Genomic DNA, 18,809 nt, shown 5'->3' with positions numbered 1-18,809 from the left:
CTTCTAAATTTTCGGAATTTTCGAAATAATTTTTTTCGATTTTTATCTTTGCCTCCCTCCCCCCTTTCTCTATATATATATAATGCCCCCCTCGAAATAAAATACGCTTGCCTGCCACCCGGTTTTTCTCGGGAAAAACGAACAATGGGTTGTGTCGTCGTTAGCCGATTACGCATCGGCGAGATAACGGGTTGATAACGATGAGAATTCTCGTTTCCCCCCGTCATTTCCAAATCGCTTTATTCCTCATTTTTCCATTTCCATTTTCCCTTCAATCCATTCATTACCCCGACCAATCAGAAGACATGCATCTTATTCCTTTCCTTATCCTCCTGGCACCTGCCACGTCATTGGCCGAGCCAATGCTCTACATGTTCCCCACGAATCCCCAACTCCATCCCCCGGCAATGTACCCGAATCAGCAGTTTATGAGGGGAAAAGTCCGGGATTTACCCGATTCCGGGGTGATTTATTTGAATCGGATTAAGCCGATTGCCGCCGAGTTTAAGCAGAATGTGGCTGAGGTGGAGGTGGAGGTGAAACCGCTGCCAAGGCATCAGAATGTGAGTTTTATTGGAGGAAAAACGAGGAAAATTTGTTGAAATTTGCGAAAATCGCGAAAAAAACGAGAAAAAACGGTGAAAATTCCAATTTTCCGCTAAATTTTGCTACAAAATTTGGGTTTCTCTTCCACGGCCATCGTCAAATTTCTCTTCCATCTTGATTTTCGCAGTGGATTTCAAATTTCTAGACAGTTTTCAGTGATTTTATCGATTTTTTAAACGATATTTAGTCTGAAAATCATGGAAAAAAACGAAAAAACGAGAAAAATCGGTTGGAAATCAGCGAAAATTCCAATTTTCTAATAGATTTTGGTACAAAAATTGGATTTCTCGTCCACGGCCTCCACGGGATTCCTCTTCCATCTTGATTTTGCTGTGGATTCTGAATTTCCAGACAGTTTTCAAAGGTTCTATTGATTATTAATAGTCATTTTGACTGAAAACCAATTATTTTCATGTTTTTATTCGAAAAAACAAATTGGAAATCCCAGAAAAATCCCTCCTTTGCAAAATTTTGCTACAAATTTTGGGTTTCTCTTCCACGGCCACCGAGGAATTTCTCTTCCATCTTCATTTAATCACCTTTTTTGCATTTTTGGGCATTTTTAGTCAGAATTCAGTGTGTGCTTACCGATAAGTAATTATCGGTAAATGCCCTTTTCGGTAAATTACCGGTAGATTACCGGTAAATTTTTACCGAAAATTTACCGGTAATTTACCGGTAAATTTGGCGAGAATTTACCGGTAATTACCGGTAAATTCGGTAAATTAAACAAGGAGCGGAGCGTTATTTCCGAGCATCGTTGTTTTTCAAATATAGATAAATTCGGCTCCGGGACATCTCGAAACCAGACATTTCGAAACCGGTAAAACGCGTATAAATTTTACTCTAGAAAAGAGGTAATATTATGGCTCCGAGGGTCTGGGGTTCGACGCCAGGCCTGGCAAAACTTTTTTGCATTCCGTTTTTGGCCTTTTGGTACGAATCTAACAATCAGGGTTCGATCCCCACTGGTGGCAAAACGTTTTTGTTTTTTGTTTTTAGCCTTTGGGTATCAATCTGAAGAACAATGTTCGATCCCCACTGCAGATAAAATATTTTTGCTTTTTATTTTTCGTCTTTTGGCATTAGTCTACGATCGAGGGATCGACGCCGGATGTTGGCAAAATTTTTTTAAATTGATTTTTTTATCTTAACAAAAAATCGGCATCTAAAAACGCCTCGTTTAAAGAAAACATGAGTTAATGGTTTCATCGTGATATGTTTCTTATTTTTGAGATGTCCGTTTTTTGTTAAGATAAAAAAATCAATTTTAAAAAATTTTGCCAACATCCGGAGTCGATCCCTCGATCGTAGACTAATGCCAAAAGACGAAAAATAAAAAGCAAAAATATTTTATCTGCAGTGGGGATCGAACATTGTTCTTCAGACTGGTACCAAAAGGCTAAAAATAAAAAACAAAAAAGTTTTGCCACCAGTGGGGATCGAACCCTGATTGTTAGATTCGTACCAAAAGGACAAAAACGGAATGCAAAAAAGTTTTGCCAGGCCTGGCGTCGAACCCCGGACCCTCGGAGCCATAATATTACCTCTTTTCTAGAGTAAAATTTATACGCGTTTTACCGGTTTCGAAATGTCTCGTTTCGAAATGTCCCGGAGCAATAAATTCAGAACTATTGACTTTTTACCGAAATTTACCGGTAATTTACCGGTAAATTTACCGGTAAATTTCGGTAAATTTTTACCGGAACGTTCCGGAAATTCACACTGTCAGAATTCCACGATTTTTATTTTTATTTTGTCTGAAAATGAGATATTCCAGTAGTTCTATGCTAGAAAATGTTGAAAATCGATTGGAAATCGGAGAAAATTCTCTTTTTTCGCAAATTTTTGTTACAAAATTTGAGTTTCTCTTCCACGGCCACTAGTGTAATTTCTCTTCCATCTTGATTTTGCAGTCGATTTCGATTTTTTTCAAGAGTTTTATTATTGTTTTGTCTGAAAACCGATTATTTTCTTTATTTTCATGTATCCATACGAAAAAAACGAGGAAAATATATTGGAAATCAGCGATAATTCCAATTTCTACAAAAAATTTTGTTACAAAAATTGGGTTCTATCGATCTTTAAACGGTATTTTGTCTGAAAACCAATTATTTTCTCTGTTTTCATGTTTTTATTCGAAAAAAAATCGCGAAACAACGAGAAAAAAACGGTGAAAATTCCAATTTTCAAAAATTTTGCTGCAATAGTTGGGTTTCTCTTCCACGTCCAATAGTGTAGTTTCTCTTCCATCTTGATTTCGCTGTCGATTTCAAATTTCTAGACAGTTTTCAGTGATTTTATCGATTTTTAAACGATATTTTGTCTGAAAACTAATTATTTTCTTTGTTTTCCAGTTTTTATTCGAAAAAACGAGAAAAATCCATTGGAAATCAGAGAAAATTGCAATTTTTCTGATAGATTTTGTTACAAAATTTGGGTTTCTCTTCCACAGCCGCTAGAGAAATTTCTCTTCCATGTTGATTTTCCAAATTTTCCAGACATTTTTTTCAGAAGATGTTTATGATTTTTGGAGGTAATTTTTCTGAAAATGAGTTATTCTATTGATTTTTGCAAGAAAGTATTCAAAATCTATTGGAAACTAACGAAAACTCTCATATTTAAAAACAATTTGGATTTCTCTTCCACTTCCACTAGTGTAGTTTCTCTTCCACCAAACTTTGACTGATTTTAAGCAATTTCTCAGTAATTTCACCGTTTCTAAATTATAAAAAGTGTAGAAATTAATAATAATTAATAGTTTAAACAGAAAAAGCACCGATAATTGGCATAAAATAAGCAAAAATTTGGGTTTCTCGTCCACGGCCACCACTCCATTTTCTAATTTAAAACGTTCAAGTTAAAATTTTAGCGAGATTTACAGGTTCAAATAAATAATTTTTGTATACAAATTGTTTATAAATTTGAAGAAAATTTATTGCAACAAAAATATTATCAGAAAAATACATTATTGCGAAGAAAAACCCAGTTTTTTTCTGATTCGTTGGCTCCGCCCACCCATTTTTTGGCGGGAATTCACAAATGGTTTCCAGAAACTTCCATCCTCTTTCGAAAAATACAATTCCGTGGAAGAGCGCGCACCACCTCGTCGTTCAACCACCACCACCACAACCACAACTACAGTAGCCCCCCAACCACCATCTACCCATCAGCCAAGATTTTTCGCCGAGACGGTAAATGCGCTCTATTGGACAACACAATTCTCATTAGAGCACACTTTCAGAAAATCGATGACCAGAAGTTGGCATTCCAAAAACCGGAAAAGTTGTCAGTGCCGGAGGAGGCGGAGCTTGATCGACTTCTGGATGATTTGCTGAAAAATGACAATATTCCAAAGGTAAGTGTGCTCTCGTGTACTCCACGTGGACAAGTTGGATTTTAAAATTTGAAAATTGACTTGTCCACGAGGAGTACACAGGCTTTTTGTCAATTTTAACAGTTTTTCTCGAATTTTTTGCAGTCATGAGAAACCCCGCTAAAATCACGATTTATCACAAATGTTATTTTTTTAAATCGGCCAAAAATAACGAAAACTCAATTTTCTTTCGTGTACTCCTCGTGGACAAGTCGAGAATTGAATTTTGAATCTTTTTTCGTGTTTTTTTCTTGATAAGTGTGAATTGAGTAAAAAACACAAGTTTTCAAAAAATTTAATTTCTAAAATTATACAAAAGCGCTCCACCGCACAATTTATAAATTTCAGCAAACCCTGCAACTCGCAAAAATGAAACGAAGCGGTTCGAAACGACACGTCGGCGCCATCGCCCCAAAACTCATCGCTTTCGACGGAACCGCCCGTGTCGAAAAGCCACGTGGCAAGACGAAGGCTTACGGTAGTCCAACTTCAGTGAGATTACAGCCAAAGTATGCTGTTGGGTAAGTAAAATAATAATTGGCCGAGTTTTGGGTTTCTAGGCCATCTAATTTTGCAGAACATCTTCCACAAAGAATCAGGGACCTGACTTCGACCCGTGGGAGCGGATGGGACAGTAATTATGCAATGATTAATAATTTTAATTAAATAATAATCTATATTTACTTACATTTAGTTCAATTTTGATTTGATAATAAATTTTTTTTTTTTTATGTTTCCCCCAAAAACTCGAAAATGTAACAAAAAACCGCACTGTTGCGTTGTTTGCAGTCAATGAATCATATTTTACGACAATTCAGAAACTTACATCGATTTCTCACCTGACGTGTCGTACAATGCGTGAGAATTCGTCCTAGGCACGCCGGGCACTCGCTCTTCAGCCAACTGAAAAAACAACTTTTATAAAAATCGCTCTACACCGATACTTACCTTTAAATGGAATCTTTGTCTGTTTCTTGTCAGACGATTCTCACGATAGCATTCGTGAGAATCGGCACGGAGTTTTTTTTAATCACTGGCCACAAATTACAAGCGAGTTGGGAGTAAATACTCCCAACCCATCAGGTCTTCGCCTCCACGGCCAAAAATACAAGCGAGTTGGGAGTAAATACTCCCAACCCATCAGGTCTTCGCCTCCACGGCCAAAAAATACAAGCGAGTTGGGAGTAAATACTCCCAACCCATCAGGTCTTCGCCTCCACGGCCAAAAAATACAAGCGAGTTGGATGCGCTATGCATCCAACCCATCAGGTCTTCGCCTCCACGGCCAAAAAATACAAGCGAGTTGGATGCGCTATGCATCCAACCCATCAGGTCTTCGCCTCCACGGCCAAACAATACAAGCGAGTTGGGAGTAAATACTCCCAACCCATCAGGTCTTCGCCTCCACGGCCAAAAAATACAAGCGAGTTGGATGCGCTATGCATCCAACCCATCAGGTCTTCTTTTATATTGGCCAAAAAATACAAGCGAGTTGGGAGTAAATACTCCCAACCCATCAGGTCTTCGCCTCCACGGCCAAACAATACAAGCGAGTTGGGAGTAAATACTCCCAACCCATCAGGTCTTCGCCTCCACGGCCAAAAATACAAGCGAGTTGGGAGTAAATACTCCCAACCCATCAGGTCTTCGCCTCCACGGCCAAAAAATACAAGCGAGTTGGATGCGCTATGCATCCAACCCATCAGGTCTTCTTTTATATTGGCCAAAAAATACAAGCGAGTTGGGAGTAAATACTCCCAACCCATCAGGTCTTCGCCTCCACGGCCAAACAATACAAGCGAGTTGGGAGTAAATACTCCCAACCCATCAGGTCTTCGCCTCCACGGCCAAAAATACAAGCGAGTTGGGAGTAAATACTCCCAACCCATCAGGTCTTCGCCTCCACGGCCAAAAAATACAAGCGAGTTGGATGCGCTATGCATCCAACCCATCAGGTCTTCTTTTATATTGGCCAAACAATACAAGCGAGTTGGGAGTAAATACTCCCAACCCATCAGGTCTTCGCCTCCACGGCCAAAAATACAAGCGAGTTGGGAGTAAATACTCCCAACCCATCAGGTCTTCGCCTCCACGGCCAAAAAATACAAGCGAGTTGGGAGTAAATACTCCCAACCCATCAGGTCTTCGCCTCCACGGCCAAAAAATACAAGCGAGTTGGATGCGCTATGCATCCAACCCATCAGGTCTTCGCCTCCACGGCCAAAAAATACAAGCGAGTTGGATGCGCTATGCATCCAACCCATCAGGTCTTCGCCTCCACGGCCAAACAATACAAGCGAGTTGGGAGTAAATACTCCCAACCCATCAGGTCTTCGCCTCCACGGCCAAAAAATACAAGCGAGTTGGATGCGCTATGCATCCAACCCATCAGGTCTTCTTTTATATTGGCCAAAAAATACAAGCGAGTTGGGAGTAAATACTCCCAACCCATCAGGTCTTCGCCTCCACGGCCAAACAATACAAGCGAGTTGGGAGTAAATACTCCCAACCCATCAGGTCTTCGCCTCCACGGCCAAACAATACAAGCGAGTTGGGAGTAAATACTCCCAACCCATCAGGTCTTCGCCTCCACGGCCAAAAAATACAAGCGAGTTGGGAGTAAATACTCCCAACCCATCAGGTCTTCGCCTCCACGGCCAAACAATACAAGCGAGTTGGGAGTAAATACTCCCAACCCATCAGGTCTTCGCCTCCACGGCCAAAAAATACAAGCGAGTTGGGAGTAAATACTCCCAACCCATCAGGTCTTCGCCTCCACGGCCAAACAATACAAGCGAGTTGGGAGTAAATACTCCCAACCCATCAGGTCTTCGCCTCCACGGCCAAACAATACAAGCGAGTTGGGAGTAAATACTCCCAACCCATCAGGTCTTCGCCTCCACGGCCAAAAATACAAGCGAGTTGGGAGTAAATACTCCCAACCCATCAGGTCTTCGCCTCCACGGCCAAAAAATACAAGCGAGTTGGGAGTAAATACTCCCAACCCATCAGGTCTTCGCCTCCACGGCCAAACAATACAAGCGAGTTGGGAGTAAATACTCCCAACCCATCAGGTCTTCGCCTCCACGGCCAAAAAATACAAGCGAGTTGGATGCGCTATGCATCCAACCCATCAGGTCTTCTTTTATATTGGCCAAAAAATACAAGCGAGTTGGGAGTAAATACTCCCAACCCATCAGGTCTTCGCCTCCACGGCCAAACAATACAAGCGAGTTGGGAGTAAATACTCCCAACCCATCAGGTCTTCGCCTCCACGGCCAAAAAATACAAGCGAGTTGGGAGTAAATACTCCCAACCCATCAGGTCTTCGCCTCCACGGCCAAACAATACAAGCGAGTTGGGAGTAAATACTCCCAACCCATCAGGTCTTCGCCTCCACGGCCAAAAAATACAAGCGAGTTGGGAGTAAATACTCCCAACCCATCAGGTCTTCGCCTCCACGGCCAAAAAATACAAGCGAGTTGGGAGTAAATACTCCCAACCCATCAGGTCTTCGCCTCCACGGCCAAAAAATACAAGCGAGTTGGGAGTAAATACTCCCAACCCATCAGATCTTCGCCTCCACGGCCAAAAATACAAGCGAATTGGGAGTAAATACTCCCAACCCATCAGGTCTTCGCCTCCACGGCCAAAAATACAAGCGAGTTGGATGCGCTATGCATCCAACCCATCAGGTCTTCACAAAAGCTACGAGCGAGTTGGGTGTAAATACACCCAACCCATCAAGTTTTCGTCGTCTTCCTCCTCCTTATTGGCCGCACTGAAAAAATGGCATTTTCAAACGTTCAATGACAAACTGGAAAGCTATTTATCACTTGAAGAATTGGTTTTTAGGCGAAAGTGTGCCGGAGAAGTCGTTTTTTGTCGTTGAAACTACAAAACTTTTCTATTTTATCTAAAAATATTAAACACAGGGTCTCGAGACGAGTAGTGAAATCAAATGCGCTCCACTAGACATTGGCGGTAAATTCAAATTTTAATTTTTTTCAATTCGACGTTAAGCATTACGATTTGATACGCAGCTTAATCGACCACTTTTTGAGCCGATTTCTGTCAGTTTTCCAGCATTTTCGGTCAGTTTTTCAACCGCCGCGCGTCTTTTCGAGAGCAATTCCATTGAAAAAAATAAAATTTTAAAATAAAAATTCTAGCTGATTTCAGCGGAGCGCGTTTATTTTCACTACTCATACCGAGACGCTGTGCTTAAACCGTCTGCTAAAAAAACACAAAAAAATCCGACTTTTGCCTCATAATTTATCGAAAAACAGGGTTTTCAGTAATTTCCTATCCATTTCCTCTAAAAATCTCATTTTTTCAACAATTTCCGTACCTCTTCATCGATCTTCTACTCGATTGCACTCTTCGTCGCCGCGACATCGTCTTGGGGCATCATTGTAGTGGTCTGAAATTGGAAAAATTTAAAAAAAATAGCGATTTTGAGTGAAAAATGAGGAAAATACACGATTTTCTTGGTTTCGGCATCAAAAAAACTCAGAAAATCGATTTTTTCAGCCCTCGAAAACCCATTTTCAGCGAAAAAATCCACCGAAAACGTCAGTTTTCATTAAAAATCGATAAAAAACTGACAAATCCGAGGGAATGGCGGAATTACCGCCGTGTAGGTCAATTTTTCGTAATTTTATTAATGTAGATTTACGAGGGGTACTGTAATTAATTTTTAAAGTTTTTAAATGAAATCGGTGTTTTTCCTTCGATTTTTCTTTGAAAATACCGAAAAAATTGATGAAAAACTCAAAAAATAAATTTTGAGTTCATTTTTTAGGTAAAATGTAAGATTTTTTCCAAAAATTACTTTTTTTAACGTTTTAAATTTAAAATTTTCGTTTATTTTGCGCTATTTTTCTGAAAAAAAATATTTAAAAAACGCTATTTTCAACTTAAAACAAGAAAAAACTCTGATTCAACATAGATTTTGAGCTGAAAACGCGAAAAATTGCTCAAAAAAAAAAAAATCAATCAAATTTCTAATCGTGGCGGGACCCACTGACAATATCGAGCTGTGCGCCTTTAATGTAGATTTACGAGGGAGTACTGTAATTAATTTTTTTGTTTCTCTTTTGATTTTTCTACCAAAAACCGGATAAATCAGTGGAAAAAACCTTTTAAAAATCCATTTTTAAGTGAAAAAGTTAGAAAAATCTTCATTTTTATCGATTTTTTCCATAAAAATCACAAAAAAACCAAAAAAAATTATGCAAAAAACGCGAAAAATGATTGTTCATCCATCACTTGACAATTATCGATTTTCTTGCTCATATCCAATAAATCCATCAAATTCGTCGGAATCAAATTGAAAATGGGCGGCCACTCGGGCGGCTCATGCAGATATTTCCCATTGGCGTCAAGCATATGGGAACGGTCCGATGAGAAGAGTGTCAGGTACAAAGGGGCGGGGATTACACGGAATTTTCTGGAAAAAAATCGATAATTTATAGGCCACGCCCACTTTTAAACTCAACATTTTTGAAAAAAACCTAAAAATCTCATAGAAAATTCAAAATTCCTGTTTTCCAAGTGCGCTCTATCGAATTTTAACGGATTTCGAGAAAAATATGATAATTTATAGGCTGTTGGCCGAAAAAAAGGCCACGCCCACTTTTTGATCGAAAATTTTTGTGCACCCCACCGAAAATTTCATTTTCCCCGAAATTATCGATTTTTGCGCTTTAACCTCGAAATTTTGTGATTTTTATCGACTTTTATCGACATTTTCTTGAAAATTATCCATTTTCGTACTTAAACTTGGAATTTTTTTGATTTTATCGACTTTTGTCGACAGTTTCCCCGAAATTATCGATTTTCGTACTAAAACTTGAACATTTGTAGATTTTATCGATTTTTGTCGACAATTTCCTCGAAATTATCGATTTTTGTCGACATGTTTCCCAAAATTATCGATTTTCTCACTGAAACTTTAAAATGATGCGGATTTTATCGACTTTTATCGACATTTTCTCCAAAATGATAGATTTTCGCACCTAAAATTCAAATGTTTGTGATTTTTATCGACAGTTTTTCAAATTATCGATAAATTTACCGATTTTCGCACTAAAACTTGAAATTTTGTGATTTTTATCGATTTTTATCGACATGTTCCCAAAAACGATCGATTTTCGTGTTAAAACTTGGAATTGTTTGGATTTTATCGACTTTTATCGACATTTTCCCAAAATTATCGATTTTATCGACAATCAAACCTTTGATATCTCTCCGGATACAGTGAACTCTCCTCCAAATTCATTGTCTCTCTCCAATACGTCGAAAAGTCGACACCCCACTCGAGTGTCGAATCCAAATCGAACACTTTCGATGTCTCCGGATTCTTCTGAATTCCGATGACGTGGTAGTCCCAGAGACAGTAACCACTGAAAGATTGAATGTCGATTTTCGAGAAAATAGGTAAGAGATTTATCGATTTTTGTCGATAAAACTCAATTTTTATCGATTTTTATCGATTTGGAGATTTTCAAGGCGTTTTATCGATAATCGTCGATTATCGGTAAACTTTTTATCGACTTTCACCTATTTTCAGGTCATTTTATCGAATTTCATCGATAAATTTGTCGATAATCGAAAAGATTTTGAGGTTTATCGATTTCTGAGCAGTTTATTCGACATTTACTGAATTTTTTTCGATTTTTGTCGATTTTCACCAAATTTATTCAAAATTTAGAGATTTTCAGGGCATTTTATCGACTTTTATCGATAAATTTGTCGATAATCGAAAAGTTTCTGATGTTTATCAATTTTAATCTATAAATTTGTCAATATTCGAAAAAAATAAGGAGCGATATCGATTTTTTCGAAAATGTTAATTTTTTCGTTTTTTTGTCGACTTTTACCTATTTTCAGGGCGTTGTATCGACTTTTATCGATAAATTTGTCAATATTATCGATTTCTGCTAGATTTTTTCAATGCTCATAGAATTTGTGTATTCTATCGATTTTCAAAACAAAATTTCGCCGTTTTGTCGATTTTTCGCTCAATTTTTATTAATTCTCAGCAAAATTTATCGACAAAATTCATTTTTCTCAATGAAACGTTTAGATTTTTGTCGACTTTTACCTATTTTCCAGGCGTTGTATCGACTTTTATCGATAAATTTGTCGATCATCGACTAATTTCTGGATTTTTATCGATTTCTTATAAAATTTGTGTATTCTATCGACACGTTGATTCAATCTTAACCTATGCAAACGCGCTTTGTTGAGACTACATTTTGGTAATATTATTTGACGCCTAAATTGCAATTTTTTGATTTTTTTTGTTTTTTTCAAAAAATTGGCCTTTCTCGATTATATTTCTCCTTAAAACTATTTCTTGTCAAAGTTTTTCAGTTTAAACAAAAAAATTTAGGTAAGCGATTTTTCTCAAAAGAGCGCGTTTGCATAGGTTCACTTTGAATTATCGTGTATCGATTGTCAAAACAAAATTTCGCCGTTTTGACGATTTTTATCGACTTTTCGCTCAATTTTTATTAATTTTCATCGACACACAGTACCCTGCACGAGGAACGAGCTCGCAAAAAACGCGAAACGCGCACAGCTTTCAAAATTTCACCTACTATCTGCGTATCTCTAATTCGCCTACTCTCTCGCATAGATAAATCAGCATAGTTTTGAGATATTTTGACATGTATAGCATCAGAAAGTCATAAAAATCGAAAAACAATGTCTCTTGAGAATCGGCGATCAACAAAAATACAATTTTTTGAATTTTCGAAAATTTGACAAATTTGCAAAATCAGAGGTTTTACACTATTTTTCGTCATTTTATAGTTTATTTCTGTTCAGAATCAATTTTCTGACATCGAGAATAGAAAATCCAGCTGAAATAACACCGAAAACCTCACTTTCTTCGGTGCCGTTGGAAGACTGATTTTGCATAAAACTGGGAATGGCACCACGAATACACAATATTAAAGTATGAAAATTCACAAAATTATACAAAAAGTCTTCCTTTACACGAAATGGATATGCATTCTAAAAGCAAATTTCGGGAAATCGAGATATTCAAGATTTTATGCGCCCGACTCAGTAAAATTTTGCCTTTTCTGTTGAGTATTACTGTAGACAATGCGAACGTGCCCTACGGCTAATTTTCGTTTTTTTGATTGCGCGTTCCCCGTGCACTGTGCTGTGCGACGTTTATCGACAAATCTTCCAATTTCGAAATTTAGTTATTTTATCGATTTTTTTATCTACAAATTGATCGATTTTTTGTTTTATCGACTTTTATCGATAAATCTGCCGATTTTTTTTTTCGAATTCCCGGATTTTTATCGATTTTGAGCCATTTTATCGACAAATTTGTCGATTTTTATCCAATTTTTCGATTTTCATCCACTTTAAATCGGTTTTATCGAATTTTATCGAGAAACCTGCCGGTTTTTATCGACTTTCACAGTTTTAAGCTGTTTTGAGCCATTTTATCGACAAATTTGTCGATTTTCCTCCAGTTTTCCTCGATTTTCCATCAACCAACCCCTCTTTTCTCGACGATTTCTGCCTCCACAACGGAACACATTTGATTTCATTCGAAATGAGAACCGCCCAAAAGTTCTCTCGATTCAACGGCCAGTTTTCACACAATTTGTACACATTCTCCTCACAATAACACGATTTGTACAGTGCCTCGTCTACCGGTATCATTCTTTTTCGGATATTATGCCTAAAAACAGTTAAAAATGGGATTTTTCGGGGGAAAAATGAGAATTTAAGGGGAAAATATCCACAAAATGGGTAAAAATGGCGAAAAATTCAGAAAAAAGTGAAATTTATCTGAAAATACTGTTTTTCCTGACTAAAAACTACAAAATTACGCAATTTAACACAAAAAAAGGTTCAAAAATCGGCAAAAAATCTCAAAATTAAACATCCAATTGAACATTTCCAGCCGATTGATCCAGATATTTGGCGATCGTCGGTTTCAGCTCGTTGTCGATGAAATTGACAGTTTGAGAGACGCAACGACCGGTGAAATTGATGGGATTAGAGACGAGGCCTACGACACGGTCACGGACCTGAAATTGACGATTTTCAGAAAAAATTGACTGAAATTTTCAGATTTTTGAGGTTTGAAATGTCAAAAATAGCCTTCTTCTCAAAATTTCAAATGTAATTTTCAAAAACCCTGAAAAATTCACCAAAAAAGTGAATTTTCAGTTCAAAAAATGCTGAAAATGTGTCAATGGCCGAACTTTTTCTGTTTTGGGTTTGGATCTGGAGACCGCTCGCCTAGAAATCCGAACAGAAAAACTTCGGCCATTGACACATTTTCAGCATTTTTTGAACTGAAAATTCACTTTTTTTGGTGAGTTTTTCAGGGTTTTTGAAAACTACATTTAAAATTTTGAGAAAAAGGCAATTTTTGACATTGCAAACCTCAAAAATCTGAAAATTTCAATGTTTGAGAAACTTTTTTTGTCGACATTCATAAGAATCATAGTAGAGCTATCGATTTCAGTTTGAAAATCGGGATTTTTATCGATACTTATCGATCAATCGGCATTTCAATCGACAATTATCGATCAATTGACATTTTATCGACAATAATCGATCAATTGTCATTTTATCGACAATTATCAATCAACCGATCGACATGTCATGGATATTTATCGATCAATCGACATTTTATCTACAATTATTGATTTTTTGATTCGACTAAATCGACCATCGAGTATTCGAGAAATGTTGTTATCTTTGAATCGGTTTAACCTATTTCGATCGACAAAATTGTCGATTTTTATCGAATTTTCAGATGTTTGCCTGTTTTATCGACTTTTATCGACTTTCATTCCCTAGTTAGTCGAATTCGTCCCGGTTTTTTTTTCAATTCCATAAATGTTTATCGACAATTTATCGACAATTCCGTACCGAATCAAAGAACGGATCAACCATGGAAATGTCGATTTTTATCGACAAACATGTCGATTTTCGCACTAAAACTTGAAATTTTCTGATTTTTATCGGCTTTTATCGACATTTTCTCCAAAATTATCGATTTTTTCATTTAAACTTGAAAATTATCGATTTTTATCGACTTTCACTCTCTAACTAGCCGCAATTCGCCGATTTTCTACAATTTCATAGATTTTTATCGACAATCGGCGTACCGAATCAAAGAACGGATCAGCCATCGTCTGTCGAATATCGACTTTCTGTGTTGCCTGAAGCTGTTTCGCCTCCAACGCAGTCTTCCGAATAACAGCGTGAGCCTGTTGCCTGTCGACTCCTTCCTCTGTCAACATCATCATCGCCTTCTCTAATCCCAAGAAAGCAATCTCATCATCGACAATTTTCTTCACATTTTCAGTTTGGACGGTGAGTCCTTCGAAGATGTTCTGAAAAATCGTAATTTTTGGATCCAAAAATGATGAAAATCGGCTGAAATTGCCATTTTCATCTTTTCAGCGGTTAAAAAGTGCCGAAAAACTGCGATTTTCAGCCAATTTTTGAGCTGAAACCGGCTAAAATAGAGAATTTTTTGCATTTTTGTTCCAAAACAGCAAAAAATCATAATTTCCGTAGAAATTGAAGTTCAGCAGGAAAGCATGAGCTTGGTGGCCTAGAAAACCGGAAAGTTGGAAAGTTAGGCCACATAAATTTTTGCCGTTTTTGATTCAAAAGTTGCTTTTTTAGTTTTGCTGATGGCCTAGAAAACCAAACTATGAAAAAGTTAGGCCATGACTAGCTCGTCGCAGTTTTTCAATTAAAAATCTCGGAATTTTCATAGAAATTACAGAAAAATGAAAATTTGGGCATAGCTTCCGCATCTTTTACCTATTTCCGAGTGGAAATTTCTGGAATTTCAGCAACTGAAAATGCTCAGAGCATTCTTAGGTACTATTCCAGCAATTTCCAGTAGGAAATAAGTATACATATGGTAGTTTTAGTCATTTTTACAGGAAAATGAGTTTTTACGAGGCAATCAACAGAAAAACTTCGAAAAAATCGCAACTTTTGGATCAAAAACTGCAATAATTCCCGTGGCCTAACTTTCCAACTTTCCGGTTTTCTAGGCCACCAAGCTCAAAATTCTTCATTTCATCTCAAAAATCTTCATTTCATCTCAAAAATCTTCATTTTGGCTCAAAAATCTTAGTTTTGGCTCAAAATTCTTCGTTTTGGCTCAAAAATCTTCGCTTTGGCTCAGAAAACTCCATTTTGGCTCAAAAATCTTCATTTTGGCTCAAAAATCGTCATTTTGGCTCAAAAATCTTCTTTTCGGCTCAAAAATCTTCGTTTTGGCTCAAAAATCTTCATTTTAGCTCAAAATCGTCATTTTGGCTCGAAACTCGTCATTTTCGTTCTAAAATCTTTGTTTTAGCTCAAAAATGTTCGATTTGGCTCAAAATTCTTCGTTTTAGCTCAAAATTCTTTGTTTTAGCTCATAAATCTTCGTTTTGGCTCAAAAATCTTCGTTTTGGCTCAAAAATCTTCATTTTGGCTCGAAAATCTTCGTTTTTGCTCAATTTTTGGGCTACCTGAAGCGTAGTCAACAACGCCTCGGCCGTCAGAAGCACATCGGGAATCAACATCCGTCTGCCCGCCGAATCATCCAATGTCCTCTCCAAGCCCTGATCCGCGAGAATCGTCAACGCCTCCTGCGGTGCGTTGATGAGTTTTCGAGCCAGTGAGCAGCACCGTTCACTCTTCATCGGATTCTTCTTATAAGGCATCGCCGACGAGCCGATTTGATCTTTTTCGAATGGCTCGAGGAGCTCACCGAACGCTTGGAGCACACGGATATCCGTACAAACTTTCTTGGCGGCGGCGCCCAGTAGGGATAACGTGAATACCAATTGAGCATCCTGTTGGCGTGAGTATGTCTGCCCCGTGATCAAAAATCGGTGTTTAAAATCCGCTTTTTTGGTGACCAACTCGTCTAACGCTTCCACTTTCGACTCATCCCCACCGAAAAGTGTCAAAAATGAATCTTGGGTTCCCGTGGCGCCCTTGATTCCCCTGAATCTCATTTGATCTCGGAATTGAGCCAACGACTGGAATGCCATGAGCAATTCCTGAGCCCAAAGGACGCCTCGTTTGCCTACAGTAACCAGAGACGCGGTTTGATAGTGAGTTCGGCCGACGGTCACCACTTCCTTGTTGGTTAGGGAGAATGTGGCGAGACGATCGATGACGGTGGCGAAGCGCTGAAAATTACTGAAAATTCGCTTGAAAATAATGAATTTTTAAAAATTTGGGCATAGCTCCCGCATCTTTTACCTATTTCCGAGAGGAAATTTCTGGAATTTTAGTAACTGAAAATGCTCAGAGCATTCTCAGCTACTATTCCAGCAATTTCCAGTCGGAAATAAGTTTTTAGGTCATTTTTACAGAAAAAGCAGCTTTTAAGAGCTCAGAAAATCACAAATTTGAGCTCAAAAAGTGTCAAAAACTCGATTTTCAAGCTTTTTTGAAGGTTTATGAGACAAAAACGGAATTTTCTCTTCCTTACATTCAAAATATGGTCAATTTTGTAAAATGTTGAATTTTGACTCAAAATTTCAGTTTTTGGGCAATTTCGATAAGTTTTAGCAAAAAATCGATTTTTGAGTCATTTTTGCAAATTTGGGCATAGCTTCCGCATCTTTTACCTATTTCCAAGTGGATATTTCTGGAATTTTGGTAACTTAAAATGCTAGAGCATTCTCAGCTACTATTCCAACAATTTCCAGTCGGAAATAAGTGTTGATATGGTAGTTTTAGTCATTTTTACAGAAAAATGAGTATTTATGAGCTCAGAAAATCACAAATTTGGACTTAAAAAGAGCATTTTTGCATTTTTTTTCGAGCATTTCTGTTTAATGCCTTTTAGCTCGAAAGACTCGAATTTTTGAGAAAAACTACGCTTACACAGCTATTTGTGCAATTTTTCATCTTATTTGATGGGTTTAAGCTAAAACACTGGAATTTTGGAGTTGTTTTGCTCAAATTTAGGGCTAAATATCAGGTATGTGCCCGGGTGGCGTTGAGCGCCTCGCATTTCTAGCCGAAATTCGAAAATGCGGCGAGAGAGAGTGTACGATTTGGAGAGACGCAGACACACTCTCTCGATTTTACACACTCTCTCTCGTCTCATTTTCGCGCATTTTGAATTCTTTCAGCGCCCAAAGCGCCTCCATAGGCACATCCCTGCTAAATATATCAAAATTCACTAAAAAAATTTGCTCCAAAACTTGTTTTTTTTAGTTTTTTTCTGCGTTTTTGATGCATTTTCAGTGATTTTGATGCATTTTCAGCGATTTTGGTGAATTTTCAGCGGTTTTTGATGGATTTTCAGCGAATTTTTATGGATTTTTAGAGTTTTTAGAGTTGTTTCGCAACTTTTGAGCATTTTTTCGCGTTTTTGATGCAATTTCAGCGATTTTTGACTTTTTTTCGCGTTTTTGATGGATTTTCAGCGATTTTTGATGCAATTTCCTCTCCCTAACCTTCAAAATATGATCAATCGAGTCTCGGAAAGCGATCAAATCAGCATTATCTTGGACAAAGCAAGACGTCGCTCCCAAATGAATAATTCCAGCGGCAAGTGGACAAATCTTTCCAAACGCATGGTTATGAGCCATCACATCGTGCTTCAATTTTCTCTCCTCCGATCGAATAAATGGCCAATCGAAATGATTGATTTCAGTCTTCATCTGATCAATCGCCTCTTGAGTCACTTGTTTCAATCCGAGCTCTTTCTCCGCCTCAGCCAACCAAATCCATAATTGACGCCATAGTGTCGCCTTATTCGTCTCCGACAGAATCGAGACGAGCGGACTGTTTTTACAGTAACGAGTGGAGAGCACCGACTCGAATTTATCTTCAGAAGTGGTCATTGTTACTGAAAAAATGGAGACTTTTTATGAGTTTTTAGGGGGAAAACTACGAAAAAACAGTTTTAGGTTGAAAAAAGACACAATTTCACTCATTTTCAGCGAAAAATCTGAAAATTGACTCGATTCTTGTCCAAAATTAATCTTTTTTGATAAAAAATTCCAGTGAAAAGCTGAAATTTTCGTTTCCTGTCGCATAAATCGATTTTTTATCTGATTTTGTGCATTCCAGACTCATTTTTCGTGAAATTTGTGTGATTTTCAATCAGTTTTGAACGAAAAACCCTATTTTTTAGCTCAAAAATCGAAAAAATACTTAAAATTCCTGAAAAATACTCCGAAAACGCGACTGAAAAATGCTGAAAGTGCGATCATGGCCGATGTATTAGGCCGCTGGCCTAGAAAACCAAACCGAAAAAGTTCGGCCATGATCATACTTTCAGCCATTTTAGGCCTAAAAATAAGCGTTTTCGGTGTAATTTTTCAGGGATTTTGAGTATTTTTTTCAATTTTTGAGCTGAAAATAGAATTTTTCGGCCAAAAATGATCGAAAATTACACGAATTTTGCGAAAAATCATCAAAAAAGTCGATTTAAGCAACATGAGTGGTGAAACTGAAAATTTCAGTTTTTTACTGGAATTCTTATCAAAAAAAGATTAATTTTGAACGAAAATCGAGTCAATTTTCAGATTTTTCGCTGAAAATGAATGAAATTTCATCTTTTTTCAACGAAAAATAGTGATTTCTCACTGTTTCCCACCTGAAAACCATAATTTTAATTGTTTTTCAATCACGCCAATCACAAAAACAATTAGCAAATTAAAAAAAAGATAAGAAAATCGGTTGATAACCATCAAACCATTGAAAAACAGTAAAAATACAATAAAAATAGCGACAAAGTATGCATTTCAATATTAATTGTGAATCGATGAGAAAAAAGTGAAAAAATCATTCAAAAATG

General features: G+C 37.5%; 3 protein-coding genes across 3 annotated transcripts; 1 reads left to right on the top strand and 2 right to left on the bottom strand.

Moving 5' to 3' along the window:
* Nucleotides 1–305: 305 nt before the first annotated feature.
* On the top strand, nucleotides 306–4,620 carry GCK72_000184 (uncharacterized protein; the record flags this gene model as incomplete). Its single annotated transcript, XM_053722322.1, has 5 exons — nucleotides 306–563; nucleotides 3,660–3,800; nucleotides 3,851–3,964; nucleotides 4,331–4,503; nucleotides 4,560–4,620. 5 exons carry the CDS (start codon nucleotides 306–308, stop codon nucleotides 4,618–4,620), a joined length of 747 nt encoding a protein of 248 aa, XP_053590967.1.
* A 4,594-nt stretch (nucleotides 4,621–9,214) lies between these two features.
* On the bottom strand, nucleotides 9,215–12,676 carry GCK72_000183 (uncharacterized protein; the record flags this gene model as incomplete). The annotated part of the gene is made up of 3 exons (XM_003090967.2): nucleotides 9,215–9,434; nucleotides 10,222–10,389; nucleotides 12,510–12,676. The coding sequence occupies 3 exons, from the start codon at nucleotides 12,674–12,676 to the stop codon at nucleotides 9,215–9,217; spliced, it is 555 nt and encodes a 184-aa protein (XP_003091015.2).
* Nucleotides 12,677–12,894: 218 nt separating this feature from the next.
* GCK72_000182 (uncharacterized protein) lies at nucleotides 12,895–17,850 on the bottom strand (the record flags this gene model as incomplete). Its single annotated transcript, XM_003090965.2, has 4 exons — nucleotides 12,895–13,047; nucleotides 14,140–14,367; nucleotides 15,511–16,179; nucleotides 17,461–17,850. 4 exons carry the CDS (start codon nucleotides 17,848–17,850, stop codon nucleotides 12,895–12,897), a joined length of 1,440 nt encoding a protein of 479 aa, XP_003091013.2.
* Nucleotides 17,851–18,809: the final 959 nt, after the last annotated feature.

This window comes from Caenorhabditis remanei, chromosome I (genome assembly GCF_010183535.1).
Source record: "Caenorhabditis remanei strain PX506 chromosome I, whole genome shotgun sequence".
NCBI classification, from domain to species: domain Eukaryota; kingdom Metazoa; phylum Nematoda; class Chromadorea; order Rhabditida; family Rhabditidae; genus Caenorhabditis; species Caenorhabditis remanei.
Note: the sequence above shows the minus strand (reverse complement) of the source record. Positions and strands in the feature narration are given on the sequence as shown.